Source organism: Pogonomyrmex barbatus, unplaced genomic scaffold, assembly GCF_055798465.1.
Source record: "Pogonomyrmex barbatus isolate J1 unplaced genomic scaffold, ASM5579846v1 scaffold17, whole genome shotgun sequence".
In the NCBI taxonomy this organism is placed as follows: domain Eukaryota; kingdom Metazoa; phylum Arthropoda; class Insecta; order Hymenoptera; family Formicidae; genus Pogonomyrmex; species Pogonomyrmex barbatus.
Genome location: NW_028297113.1, coordinates 359,588 through 373,595, shown reverse-complemented (window position 1 = coordinate 373,595; position 14,008 = coordinate 359,588). Strand labels below are relative to the sequence as shown.

The 14,008-nt window shown below is 32.5% G+C and overlaps 1 protein-coding gene and 1 pseudogene across 1 annotated transcript; one reads left to right on the top strand and one right to left on the bottom strand.

The window, feature by feature from the left end:
• Positions 1 to 331: 331 nt before the first annotated feature.
• On the bottom strand, positions 332 to 6,554 carry LOC148937042 (uncharacterized; annotated as a pseudogene).
• Positions 6,555 to 6,748: 194 nt separating this feature from the next.
• Positions 6,749 to 10,167, top strand: LOC105423955 (selenoprotein M-like). Its single transcript, XM_089074563.1, has 4 exons — positions 6,749 to 7,070; positions 7,330 to 7,400; positions 9,821 to 9,890; positions 9,959 to 10,167. Exons 1-4 carry the CDS (start codon positions 6,963 to 6,965, stop codon positions 10,064 to 10,066), a joined length of 357 nt encoding a protein of 118 aa, XP_088930689.1. The 5' UTR covers positions 6,749 to 6,962; the 3' UTR covers positions 10,067 to 10,167.
• Positions 10,168 to 14,008: the final 3,841 nt, after the last annotated feature.

Below are 14,008 nucleotides of genomic sequence, written 5' to 3'. Positions count from 1 at the left end.
CCGTCACTGCCATGTTCTCATATCATCTCTTTTTTCTTTACCTACTATCTCTCTCTCTCTCTCTCTCTCTCTCTCTCTCTCTCTCTCTCTCTCTCTCTTTCTCCGTTGCGGCTCTCTCTATACTTACTATCTCTCTTATTATGAATCTTATTCTTATGATTTTAAATATAGTAGTTATTGTTCTAATATCATAAGAAATAGTGGAGAAGGGAATGGTAAAGAAGGGAAAAAATAATTTTAATTTTAATTTGAAAGAATAATTGATATATATTTTTTTCAATATACACATTTATTTATGATGTGGTAAATGGGCAAATGAGAATCAGCGCTGTTTACGGTGCACAATTGACATTCTTTATTACAACTTAAAAATATATAACATACATTTCGACTCTAGTTTGAGTCATCCTCAGTATACAAAGCTAAAGATAAGATACCGTGCTTACCCGACATGCTCACTAACGTTAATTTCGGTAACTCGAATTATTATGATCACACAGCCATGTCCATCCTTAAAGAAATAGGACAATCTTTAAGGGTTGTCAATTATCGGATGAACACGGCTCACATTAAATCGAACAAAGCACGCGCAAGAGTGCGGCGCGGTTCGCACCGAGCAGCACACCAACAGCGCGTCCGCACGCCTTGAGTTCCAGGCAGTGACTCTAGCCCGGTGACTCTACAATTCAACAACTTATCATCAAAACAAAGCCGAGGTTACAACTTACTCAAGACAGAAACATATGCGTGGTGCAAGAATTCAGTATCAGTATCAGACTTTGAATTCAAACAATTATTCTGTCTCTTAATAAAAAGCATCTCTGAGACCAGCCGTTTCTGCAAATTACGTTCACAGTCTAATACTTTCACATCGTTCCAGTCAAATTCATGATCGTAATTCAATCGGTAATGATTGAATGTGTGTTCATGTTCCTACATATATGATTCTGACTGTTCATGCAGTCTCATTTTTAATTGTCTCATTGTTTGTCCGACGTAGCACGCATCACAACTGCCGCAGCAGATCTTGTTGCATTTAACATGTTTGATCTATCTTCTCGCCTCAATAAAGTTTTTAGTCTCAAATGGATATTATCAAAGATAAAGTTGAGAGGATAATCATTCATTAACAAAGTCGTAATTATTAAATTCAAGTTTTTTTGATGGTATTTCGGGTGAGACAGTAAGAACGCTCTATCGACGAGTCCAGCAATAATGCCTCTTTTTTGGGTGCTGGGAGTGAAAATTGAGGTACCTTCCCGAGAATGTGAGTTTATGAAACCAATCTCGACATTTTTCTTAATAACTTTTAAGGTCAAATAAAAAAATTCAATTCACTCCCCCCCCCTCCCCACCTCAGCAGTAAATTGTAATCTAGAGTGGTACGAGTTGAATCTTCCAAGAATCTCATCAATCAATCGGGAAGGAATGGCCATTGCAATCATGTCATCGATATATCTATAAAAAAAATAGTAAATGCCTTAACATCTTCAAGCACGCTCTCCTCCAAATCTCTTAATACTAAATCAGCTATGATCGGAGACAATGGGGAACTCAATGGGTGTTCCAAAGGTTTGCTTATAGATTACATTGTCAAACGTAAAAAAGGTAGAATTTAGGACAAACGAGACTGCATCTAAAAATTCATCCTTAGAGATGTCGCAGTTTTTCGAGATGTCTCCCCAGCGCTTAGCAATACTGTCAATTGATAGGTCGATAGGAACATTGGTGAACAAACATTTATTTATCATTTAAAGCATAGTGCACAATATTATTTATACAATACGTAAGATTAATTCGCACTTTATGGGTGAATTTTTATCATAAATCTTGCAAAACTTGCACCGCATCGTATTTATCGGCGATACAATTTTAAAAAGGTACAATAAGTAAAAAGGTTACAAATTATTTAAATTTTTCATTTATACTGTGTATATTGGGACATAACCAGATATATGCATGCTCGATGCAATGATCCAATTTAAATAAAAAGAGTATGGTTGATAGTTTCATGTATGTACAAGCAAGTATCGTGCAATGTCGATTTTACAATATTATTTTTATACATTTTAACGAGTTCTATAACCAAATCCTGAATTGTTAATGATGAAACCATAGTTTATTACACAAGTCGTTCGATATCCGCGCGTCTTTCAATGAACTTCCATGTTGCAATATTTATCTGATTGCTTCGATTATCACCAAGAATCAATTCCACATGGGACATCGGTTGATTCCAATATCCAGATATTTTATATGCTGTGGATGCGAATCTTCTCTCCAAAATACAAGCTGTATAACAAGGTGATGAATTTTGAGAAGACATACTGTAAAAAAAAGATTACAGGTAAAAAATAAGCTGTAGAAAAAATTGTCTTAAAAAAAATTTTTTTACGAAGAATAAAAAACTTACTGTTAATTGTACGTTTCATCCTGCCGAATTGGATGTAATAATTCATCTTTTCACACATTTTTAAAAATTTTGTAGTAATAAGAGTTGTTCATTTTTTTTTCACAGAGACTAATATGCAACTAATATATAATGTGTCAGAACTCAAATGCTATAGTAACATTAGAGTTTTTTGTATTTATATTATATTCCTCACCAATTTCTTTTACTGGATATCAATTTCAATGTTATCTTTAAAACATGTAATTTATTCATCTTTATAGATATCTTTACAGATCTAAGAAGATATCTTTATAGATCTAAGAAAAGCCATGAAAAGATGGCTCTTTGTAGAAATCGATGATTGTATGTCATGACGTATTAAGAGAAGTGTCGAAGTGTACGTCATGACTGTATGTCATGACGTATTAAGAGAAGTGTCGAAGTGTACTTCAGCTATTATTTATTTTGGACAATTTTTATAATTTATTTTTTAGACAAAGGGCATGAAAAAAACACTTACGAAAGTGCCGATAATTCGACTGCTATAAACAAATTGTGATTCGGAAGGCATATGATAATGTCTCCGGTTTAGATAAAGAAACAAGGAGATTATCAATGATATATAATAGCTCCTTGGACACGGGATTACAATAGGAAAAAAATAATTGATCGTGTCGAGAATTTAATAATTGAGAGTATTGAAAAATATGAAAACATGGATATAGTGAACGAAATGTTTGGAGAAGAAGAAGAAACAGACATCAATATTGAAAACATTGACATTGACATTGATTAATATTGAAGAAGAGTTTTCCGATGAAGAGCACGCATTTTCTGACGACAATGATTACTTAAGTAATCAGAGTGAGAACCTTACGGATTGTGAAGAGAAATTGTCACACGTTCTCTTTGCTCTGAATTTCCGTAAAAAACATTGCATGATACAATTTTATTATTCAAATGAATGATGCTTGTATTGATGATGATGGTTGTATGCGTCGAATGCATTGTTCCTCTGACAAACACTGATATCGGAGCAATGTATTGAATGATGTTAGATGTTGTATGATGTTAGAAAGTATGAAATAAATTCTCTTGGTGTGCTAAGCGGCTGATCTTGCTCCAACTGCAGGCAGCCTCTGTATACAATAATGTTCTTTTTAATTTGATTCAACGTCATCGGAAACGTAATGTCTTGGAGATTCAAGACCGTCGTATAATGCGGATACGATGATTCCCAATCTGTATGCCTTTCAGCTGGATACAGAGCCGCGACCACCGATCACGCATTGTCCTTGGATCGTACATTGATTACCGCTCGCTTTAACATAATTTTCCGCGGTAACTCAATCCTGCGTGTAGAGGATTATATTTGTTTATGTTTACTGTGAGATTGAGAATTCGCGATAGTGCCCATCCACTGTCGCGTTCTTGGAACTCTTCGAGCAACGCCAACGTGGGTTCGATGACGTGCTGTTCGTACCATTCATTCACATTTGACACTCGAAAGAGTTTATAGTTTTTTGTGTTTATACTTTTATTGGCGGGTTTATTGCCCACAAATTTGTTGTTGAACGCGGTGTTCACTTTCACACTATCGTGTCTTTGTACAATATCTCGCACTCGTTCGAACACTACATCACCAGCGTCTTCCAAGAATCGTCGCGGCTCGATATAGTCCACATTAATCACCGCATGTTAGAAGTAAATTATTAAAGGTGTTAGAATTCTAGTAAAGGTATTAGAATTTTCTTTTCCTTTCCTTTTACTTTTCCTTTATAATTATAAGATTCAGCGATTTGAGACAGTGACTGCACTCTCTGATGATTTGATAACGACTGCCTTTCATCTGCGTCCAAGTCGTATCTCTAGGATAGGGTATGATGCAATGGAGAGGGGCAAATAAAGCACTCCTCGACTGAGCATTTTATTGCCATGGTTATTTACACGAAAATAGGAAAAGATAAATGGAAAAGAAAGAAAGAAAAATAAAGCTAAGGCATAATATTTTTCGGAGATATCGTTAATGCTTAATAATAAAGCTTATTATTGCAAAACGAGAATTCATTTTAATGTTTTCGTCAGTTAAATTTTCGTTGCGCAACAAAAGACCTTCCGAGCTAATCTTTCGTTGAAAAGTTTATATTAGAAATATTTTGAGTGCGATAAGTCTCCTTTAGTATATTCTATAAAGTATAAGTATAAAGTATAAGATCATTGAACGTTCCTTTGTCTCTTCTACAGCTGCAGGATCGAAAATCGAAAAAGAGATAGTACGAAAAGAAAATTAGAAAATTAGAAAATAGAAGAAAAAGAAAATTGCGTTATAAAATTATATTCCCCAGAAGATAATAATGATAATAATAATAATAAAATTATATGAATATCTTTTAATATCTTTTAATCTTTTCATAAGACGAAAGAAAGTGAATTCCTGCTCTATTAATAACTTAATTAACTTAATAATGGAAGTTATAAAATATAAAATAATAAAACCATAAGCTAATAAAAGTTATATATCTCTAATATCTAAATTCGCATATGCGTTAACCTAAAGTATCGTTTGACTGCATTTACATCATTTCGGATAAACGTCCGTAAATTTTAATTTTCCGCGGATGTTACAGTCCCATGAAGCGGAATGATAAATAAATCAGCGGTTTACGTAACCAATCACAAAACTGTTTAGATAAAGGGAAATAATCGAAAATTGTTTATGATTGACTATCCGCCTGATCCGTTTACGTGAATTCCGCGTCATGGGACTATAGGAACTCTCGCGTACCAAAAACAGCGGAAAGTTCGCGATTGGTCAGATCGATACGCGCGATTCGCGATACGTGCAATACGCTCCATGGGATGGCACCCTTACTTCTCCACTGTTATTACGCTTCTTTTTTTTGTTACTAAATTACTGTTTACTAAATTACTAAAAAAAATACAACTTTTGTTATCAATAACATATCTTTTATTCTTTCTCCAAACATCTGCAAATACGTTAACTTCAATAAAGTTTATTAAGTTAAATATTGTAATAATATTTAAATAAACCGCCACATGCGCATCTCATCATTTTACAACGTGACATTAGAGTTTCTCATCTAGACTCGACTAGGGGAAAAGAAATCATCATCAAATTCGTTCGTTCGCTCATGGTTCGACCGATATATTGCTTTGTACATGGCATTCGAATAAGGGCCATGGCACATAAGTGTCGGTCCACAATAAATATTTAATCTTTAAGTCGTAAGAAATTGACCAATCATAGTTGATTATTCTTTTCATATTCGATTATAATTGGTCAATTCCTTACTTCTTAAAGCTTAAATCACCTATTGTGGACCGACACTAATCGACTATGATTGATCAATTTCTTACGGCTTTCTTATTTATTGTGGATCGACACTTATGGATTTGCTACTGCTTATGTTATTGTCTTACGTTCTCGATTGTGATTGGCTAATTCACTTACTGCTTAAGTCTTTTTTATGTGCCATGGCCCTAAATTATTAGGCCTGTTCTACAATGCGTCGTATGTCAGTGTCGCAAGCCGCAAGAATTGACCAGTCACAGTCGAATGTCGTGGGAAGAATACTTGATTGTGATTGACTCATTCTTACGGCCCATGACCCACGACCTCGACACACGACGCATTGTAGAACAGGCCTTATAAATATAAAGCTATAGGGTGCATTTGTTTACGCAGTGTTTTGTGCATCCATTGCTTTCTCCTTTGCTTGTCACGTGATCGAAATTTACTAAACGGATAACTGCGTGAATAACTACACGGATCGTACCTTCCAATAGAAATTGAGTCGATTGTTTGAATAATAAGTAAAGAGACAATTTTATACATAAATTTATATTTGAATAATTAAAATAAAATTTTTTATTGTATAAAAGATAATATTTTATGGATATTAAATTTAATTGATATAAATAATGGATATTATAAAAAATATTTAATCTATGAATTTTACGTAAAAGTTAGATATTAATTTTTTGTGAATTATATTTTATTCTTATTTTTTTTATTTCTTCTTATTTTTATTCTTATTTTATTTTTATTTTTTATTCTCATTTTTTATTTTTTTTATTTTATCTTATTTTTATTTTAATTATATTTTATTATTCTTATTTTATTTGGATCAATTATTTGTTTCTGACCCTTTTCGCTTCTTATTCTAATAAAATTCATTTTAATGTTCGTTTATGCAGTACCGCAAGCAGAGCATCCAAAGCTTCCGAGATAGTTGCACAAATGAGATACATCCCTGCGTAAACGAACGATGAACTGCGCTGCAGTCACTTTCGCAGATGGAGTAAACGAACGACATCTGCGGTAGTGACTGCATAAACAAATATACCCATAGTTCTCGTGATCCCTCGCATCTATTGGTTGCGGTTAGCAGAGAAAGCAGATCAGTGAGCGCTCAGTGATTTTTCAACTTATGATTCATAAATTTGAAAACTTGAGAACTTGATCTGACCTCACTAGGTTCACTTCAGTTCAGTTTAGTGTAGTCTCGATACAGTAAAAAAGAAGATAAATCTCTGTTTTGGAATAAAAATGGCACCTATCACAGTTATTAATTATTTCTTTATATTTGTGTTCGTACTCTGTTGCATTTCTATTGTGGATTCTGCAGATGATTATTATGTATCTGCGAGAGTTGAGGTAACATAATCCATTTATGATTCTAACATTCATAACTCTTTACAAATCGCTTAATATACATACCAAAATATGTTTATGATAAATTAACGCCATTATGTATATACACCAATATATTTATTCAATATTATTGTATCAATTAGTATCTCTTTTATAATTAACTTAGTTTATTTAATACAAATATATTCTTTGATATGTGTATCAAATAAGCAAATGTAAACAAAGATTATTATATTGTCTCTATTTTTTATTCATTCTATAGAGCTGTAGCGGCTGTTCTCTCAACCGATTGTTAGACATCAAACAATTCATCTTCGAGGATTTACCATTATAGTATCCTTTACAATAATTATATACTTTACATTTTTATAATTTTTATTATTTCCAATTGCATTATTATAAATATGAAATGTTTATAATATATTTTTTTCTGTTTGCAGAATGATTTAAAATAACATTAATATTTAAGAAATAAAAAAGTAAACAACTTTTTACATGAAATTTAAAAAAATTATATATACTGTAAAAAAAGTATATATTTTGATGAAATGAGTTATTTTTTCTTCATTTATTTTTATATATATTCATGTTCTTTAAATTTTTACTTTTTAATTTCTAATCAATCTTTTATAAATGGAGGCATATATGAATGAATGTTATTGATTATGTCTATATATCCAGTAAGCAAAATGTTAGTAAACTAGCAGCAGATTCGATCAAAACATGTCAGTGGATTAGCATGAATTGTGTCTATATTCAATTTATATTCTATTAGCAAATATTATGGAACATAACTAGATAGCAGATTGATGATAAAAATAGTATAGAATCTGCTGACATAATCTACCAGAAAATTGCTAGCAGAAATTGAGTAGAGCTGGCATAATTTGTTGGCAAATTAGCAGCAAAAATCAAGTAACTGCTATTTTATAACCATTTAGATTTGACAATATTGGTGCTAAAAAGTCTTGAAAAATAATGCTTCTAATGCTTCTTGTTTTATCTCTTATTTTAAGAGAATAATATTTTATTGTATTAATGGAGAAATTAATATGTTCTATATACAGAAATATTCAGAAATTATGAAAATATATCTATTATATATCTAGCAACTATTTTCTACCTACTATATTTAGTAATTTTCTTGCTGTAAAGATATAATTATCTTACATTGAGTAGAATAAAAATATCTAAATAATAATGTCTGAATTTTGGTTATAGCGATTTCAAGTATACAATAGATCCTAAAAGTCTTGGAATTATTAAATATTTCAAAAGATATGAAAGATATGAAAAAAAATAGGATTTTAAGGTTACATGATCATGATATTGATTTATTTGCAAATAGCAATTACAAACTACTTGAAATTTTTTATAATTGTTTTCTTTTAAATGGAATCATTTTTTCTTACATAATACAATTTCTCCAGTTATTCTGGATATAAAAGTATTAAAGTACAATTATCAAAAAGTCAATAATTTACAAGACATTTTATATTTTACTCTAACATATTCTGACATAAAATAATATAACATATATGATTCAATTATTGATTTTTTAATATTTATATATTAATACTTTTATATTTAGAGTAACTAAAGGAATATTGTGTAACATTATATTATGTAACAAAATATATCTCAACAAACACTGAATATAAGTGTTACATGACATAGAAGTAACGTATAGTATAACAGATATTATGTTCTAGTTACAGGTATGTAACTTTATTTTGTATACAACCTAATGCTTCTAACAGATTTATAAAACTATAATATTGTTTCGTTATTTATATATCATAATAAATGAATATTAATATGATGACAATATCACATGGTATATAAATTATATTAATATTATATCGCTATTATATGATTTGAATTACTAATCTAGCATGCGGCAGCTAAAGATAGTAGAGTTCTATTTCTCGTAAATAAAAACTATACTACTAGTAGAATAAAAGATCTAAAATAAGAATCTATCCAAATGGAACCTTTCCAAATAAGAGATTCCAAGATGATAAATAAAATATTATTTTAACATTTATTAATCAAGATGAAAAAATAACTATAATACAATTAATAATATAGAAATTATATTACATTGAAATCATTTATTTAAACAATATTTTAGCAAGTTATATAAATGCAATATTGTGTATAAATTATTTACATTTTTATAACTATGTAATGGTTATATAATATTTCAATGTTACATTTATTCAATGTTACATATTATGTAATTTTAACATTCAGTAAGTGAAAAATTATAAGTAATATGGATGTTACATGTTATATGTATATTATATTACATATTTGTTACATTTTTGTTTTATTATGGCAATATAACAGTTATACATATCTATTTGCTGTGATTTCATTTAAAAAATGATGATTAGAAAAAGATTTCAATAGCGCTATCTGCAAATAGATATTATAATCATAGGAACCTCTTGAAATTCTATAATTTATCTGAAATATTTTTCGTATTTTTTTATATTTTTCGAGATATTTGATTATTTTAAGACTTGGGATGACATACATTTTTCCGATTTAAATTCCTTTTTTTTTTTAAAGTATCATTGAATTCTTTGCCTCAAAAACTGTAAAAAGTGATATTTATTTTACTTTTTTCAAATAAAAGCAAAAATATTTGTAGCACCTTTCTTTAATTAAGATTTTTCCTGATTGTATTATTTCTTTTATTTGGACGATGGAATCTTAGGAATTATAATCCTTAATATACAATACAGCGATAATGTGGAATTCAAGCATATTCCTGGTGCAACACCAGAACTTGTTTTATTCAATATACATGAAGAGGTTCAATAACAGAAATTTTATAATTAAACATAATATTAAATATGTATTAATCTCTAAAAATATTACAGGAAATAGAGAGATTAATATTGTCCAGGTTGACTCGAGAAGAATGTAACGAATTATTAGTCTCCAAAGGTTTCAGAAAGAAATCAAAAAATAATAAGGATGAGATGTAAATTTTTAATTCTATACTTCTTAAAAGAAATAGTAATATGTAGATATATATATTGTATAAAAATGTATGATTTGTATAAAAAATGTAACTAATTGGCAAAAATTATTTCTAATTTCTTAGATAGAATCTCTTGATCCACTTAAACTGTATACATTCAAAATACGAACACTTTATTTTTTAATAATACGCGAAGAGAGCGTTATACATAGCAGTGATTTTCTGACCTACATTCTATTTACGATCTAGTGCAGAGCTGGAATTTAGTTAGCAAAATTTCTGCCGATTTCTGAAACTTTTATTACTGCTCAAGGTTCAGCAGCTGTGCGGCCGTTATGCTTCAGCATCTTTGTATGAAAAATATGCGTATTTTTTGCTCTATCATTCAAGCCATCATTTAAACATCTTTGCTAAATTATTTCTATTTTTCTAAATAATTAAAACAGTAAAATAAATATTAATATATTGCGTGCGTGCGTGCGTGCGTGCGTGCGTGCGTGCGTGCGTGCGTGCGTGCGTGCGTGCGTGCGTGCGTGCGTGCGTGCGTGCGTGCGTGCGTGCGTGCGTGCGTGCGTGCGTGCGTGCGTGCGTGCGTGCGTGCGTGCGTGCGTGCGTGCGTGCGTGCGTGCGTGCGTGCGTGCGTGCGTGCGTGCGTGCGTGCGTGCGTGCGTGCGTGCGTGCGTGCGTGCGTGCGTGCGTGCGTGCGTGCGTGCGTGCGTGCGTGCGTGCGTGCGTGCGTGCGTGCGTGCGTGCGTGCGTGCGTCACGATTTACATTAGTTCGGAAGTCATCAGGCAGGAATTCACCGGGAAATCGATCTTAATATTATTTTTGTGTAATAGGTGGTGTGTAGGATCCTATTCAGCATTAATCCCGGTGTACAATAGGTGATTCAAGCTTAAATAAGAAACGAACGAATCATAGTCGAAGAATAGGAGAATAGTGGACTATGATTGGTGGATCAATTTCTTAAATCTTGGGTTAAATCATCTATTCACCGGGACTTATACATGTGTTTCGTGTTTAGTTATTTTTTGGGATGGTGTAGTTGGATAAATTTCACGATATGTGAAGGAGGATTCGGGATAACTTGATAAAAGAAGTGCACAAGAACGAGGAAGGAAGTCGGAAGGAAGGAACAAGGGAGTTACATACAGTAAAGATCTTTCCGTAGGGCTTTCGCATAAAGCGCGAGTTTAATGTCTCTATTGGTGGAGATCCCCAGATAAAATATTTGGCGGAGGGAGAGAAAGTGATTGAGGGAATTGTTTTATTAGTTAAGAGAGTTTTTCGAGTTCGGAAGGTTCGAGGGAAGATTGTTGTTCCGCCGAGGAAAATAAATCTATCGGGGTCTATTTGTTCCCCGCAGAAGTAGCTGAGTAATCTAATTCCGCGAACGGGTTAATCGGTTGCAAATTTTCAAACTCGGAATCGTTGACAGAGGATTGGTGTTCGGTTGTGGGAAAAAGGCTGATCAGGGAAGTTTCCGCGAGGAAAGTGGAGTAATCTAGTTTCGCGAACGGGTTCCCTGGCGAAAATAAAAAATTGAGCGAATGTAAGTTGAATGTAAGAGAAGAATAACAGAAATATAAACAAAGCTCTTAGGAAGCGTAGATTGGAACAATAGAACGTAAAAGAAGCATTGAAACGCTTCGTAAACGTTTTACGTTTCTTTTACATTTCGCTGTTCCAATCTACGCTCCCTAGAAACTTTGTTTACACTTCTGTTATTTTTCTCTTACATTCGACTTACGCTCAACTGTTTATTTACGCCTTATTTTTGCCAGGGTTAATCACTTGCAGATTTTCAAGCTCGGAATAGAGAGAGAGGATGAGAGAGGATTGTTGTTTGACCGAGAAAAAAGGGTCGATCGGGGAGATTTCCCCGGGTATAGATGAGTAATCTAATTCCGCGAACGAATCGATCGGTCGCATAAATAAAGCTGCGAGGTGGTGAGCGGCGACATCTGCTTCCGCGAATGACTCTGCGAGTGCGCGTCGAAACCGTTTGTTTAGTTTGTTTAGTTTATGCCTTAGATGTTTCAAAGCTCTCTTCAAGGCTCTCGTTCGCTTCTGCTCGGGGAGAGCCGATAATCTGGATCGGAACACTATAAATAGGAGAGAAGAAGTGTAATACACCGAGTTTTCGGCGACCGCGTTTCTTAAAAGTGAACCCATGGACAGGCGGCAAGAGAGAGAGAGAGAGAGAGAGAGAGAGAGAGAGAGAGAGAGAGAGACAGAGAAAGGGTGTACACCGATTTCCTTAGCGTCCATGTATCCAAAGGCGGGCCTATGAACAAATGCATCGATCTTTTCAACGTCTACGTATCCAAAGGGCGAGCCTAAGGGCAAATAGCAGAAAAGAAAGAAAGTGAAAAAGAGAGAGAAAGAGAGAATGCACCGATTTCCTCGACGTTCATGTATCCAGAAGCAAGCCTAAGGACAAATGGCAGAAAGAAAGAGAGTGAGAAAGAAAGCGTTCGCTAAGGCGAACGAAAAGTTCATGATTGATTTTGTAGCAGTGTGGATTTGTTTCACAACATGATCATAGAAAGATAGGTTGAGGCAAATCTATCACAAAACTTTTCCGCTGAGATTGATTCTCGCATTGAAAATATAAATCTTCTGTTTATCTTGTATGTATTAGGAATCAAAGGACACGAATCGATATATTTGGGCTCACACTTCTTACATTTTAAAATTAACTTAAAACCAAGACTACATTGATTTGTTTCTTGAAATTTGAGCTGGGTTGATTTGTAGGAGGGTAAGAAGGGAGGGTATGCGTCACGGCGGGGGACCCAATCACGAATCAATCATGAAAATTCAATAATTACTATTTTTGCGAAAAATATTACCTTAATCAGAAATCGAACCTGAATTCTCTGCTTACCGGACAGGTATCTTAGCCTTTCAACTACTGAGATATATATATATATATATATATATATATATATATATATATATATATATGGGGATATTTATCACAATAACGTTTAGAACATGTTATTAACAATACAATGTCATATATACATATGCATACATTATAATATATGTATACGTATATATATATATATATATATATATATATATTTTCGAATCTTCACGATCGGCACTCTGAAGAGATGATCTTATTCTTTCGATGGATGCAAGTTAGACTGCAGCGGTGATATTCTCTAATGCCACTGACAAATATATCAAAAATTCTCCTGGAGCGCAGTAGGAGAGATTAGCATAACTCGAGCTCTTAACTCCAAACGAACCTCTCACTTTCACATGTTTTGCAACAAAGAAATTCAGTTAAAATCGAAAAATGGACAAAAGCCATCTCCAAATCCAACTCAAAGGAGAGCTTGCACAAGGTATGACTCGAATTCCCAATTCCAGTGAATTTTTTATTTTCACATGTTTTATAATAAAGAAATTCAATTAAAATAAAAAAAATAGACAAAAAATTTAATATTCTGTACGATATTGCTGGATCATCTTTTAACAAATGTCGATTTTTTAGCTGACGTGCTTGTATTGCCTTTATCTTGTTTTATCTCGTAGCAATTCAGAGAGCGGTTGGTTTCTTGCTATTTTTAGTCCGACTTCGGAATAGATTGTTTCTTATTTTTCCGATCTATTATAATTTTTAAATGAAGACTAAGTAAAGAAGTGTAAGTAAAGATAAATATAAGTTTCTTTAAAATATTTCAAGATAAATATTTAAAACTTGCAAAAAACTGTAGATTTCAAAGATTGTCGAAAGATTAATTATGACGATCGTCTTAAGAATTCATAATATATATTTAATAACAGAGAAAGAAGCATACTAATTATAAAGGATTTCATTCTACAGATCTTTCGTAATCCTGATAATCCTTACGAAAAAGAACTACTACCAACTACATAGAAATATTATTGGCAATTACACAGCAATATTACAGATTATCACAGAAAAT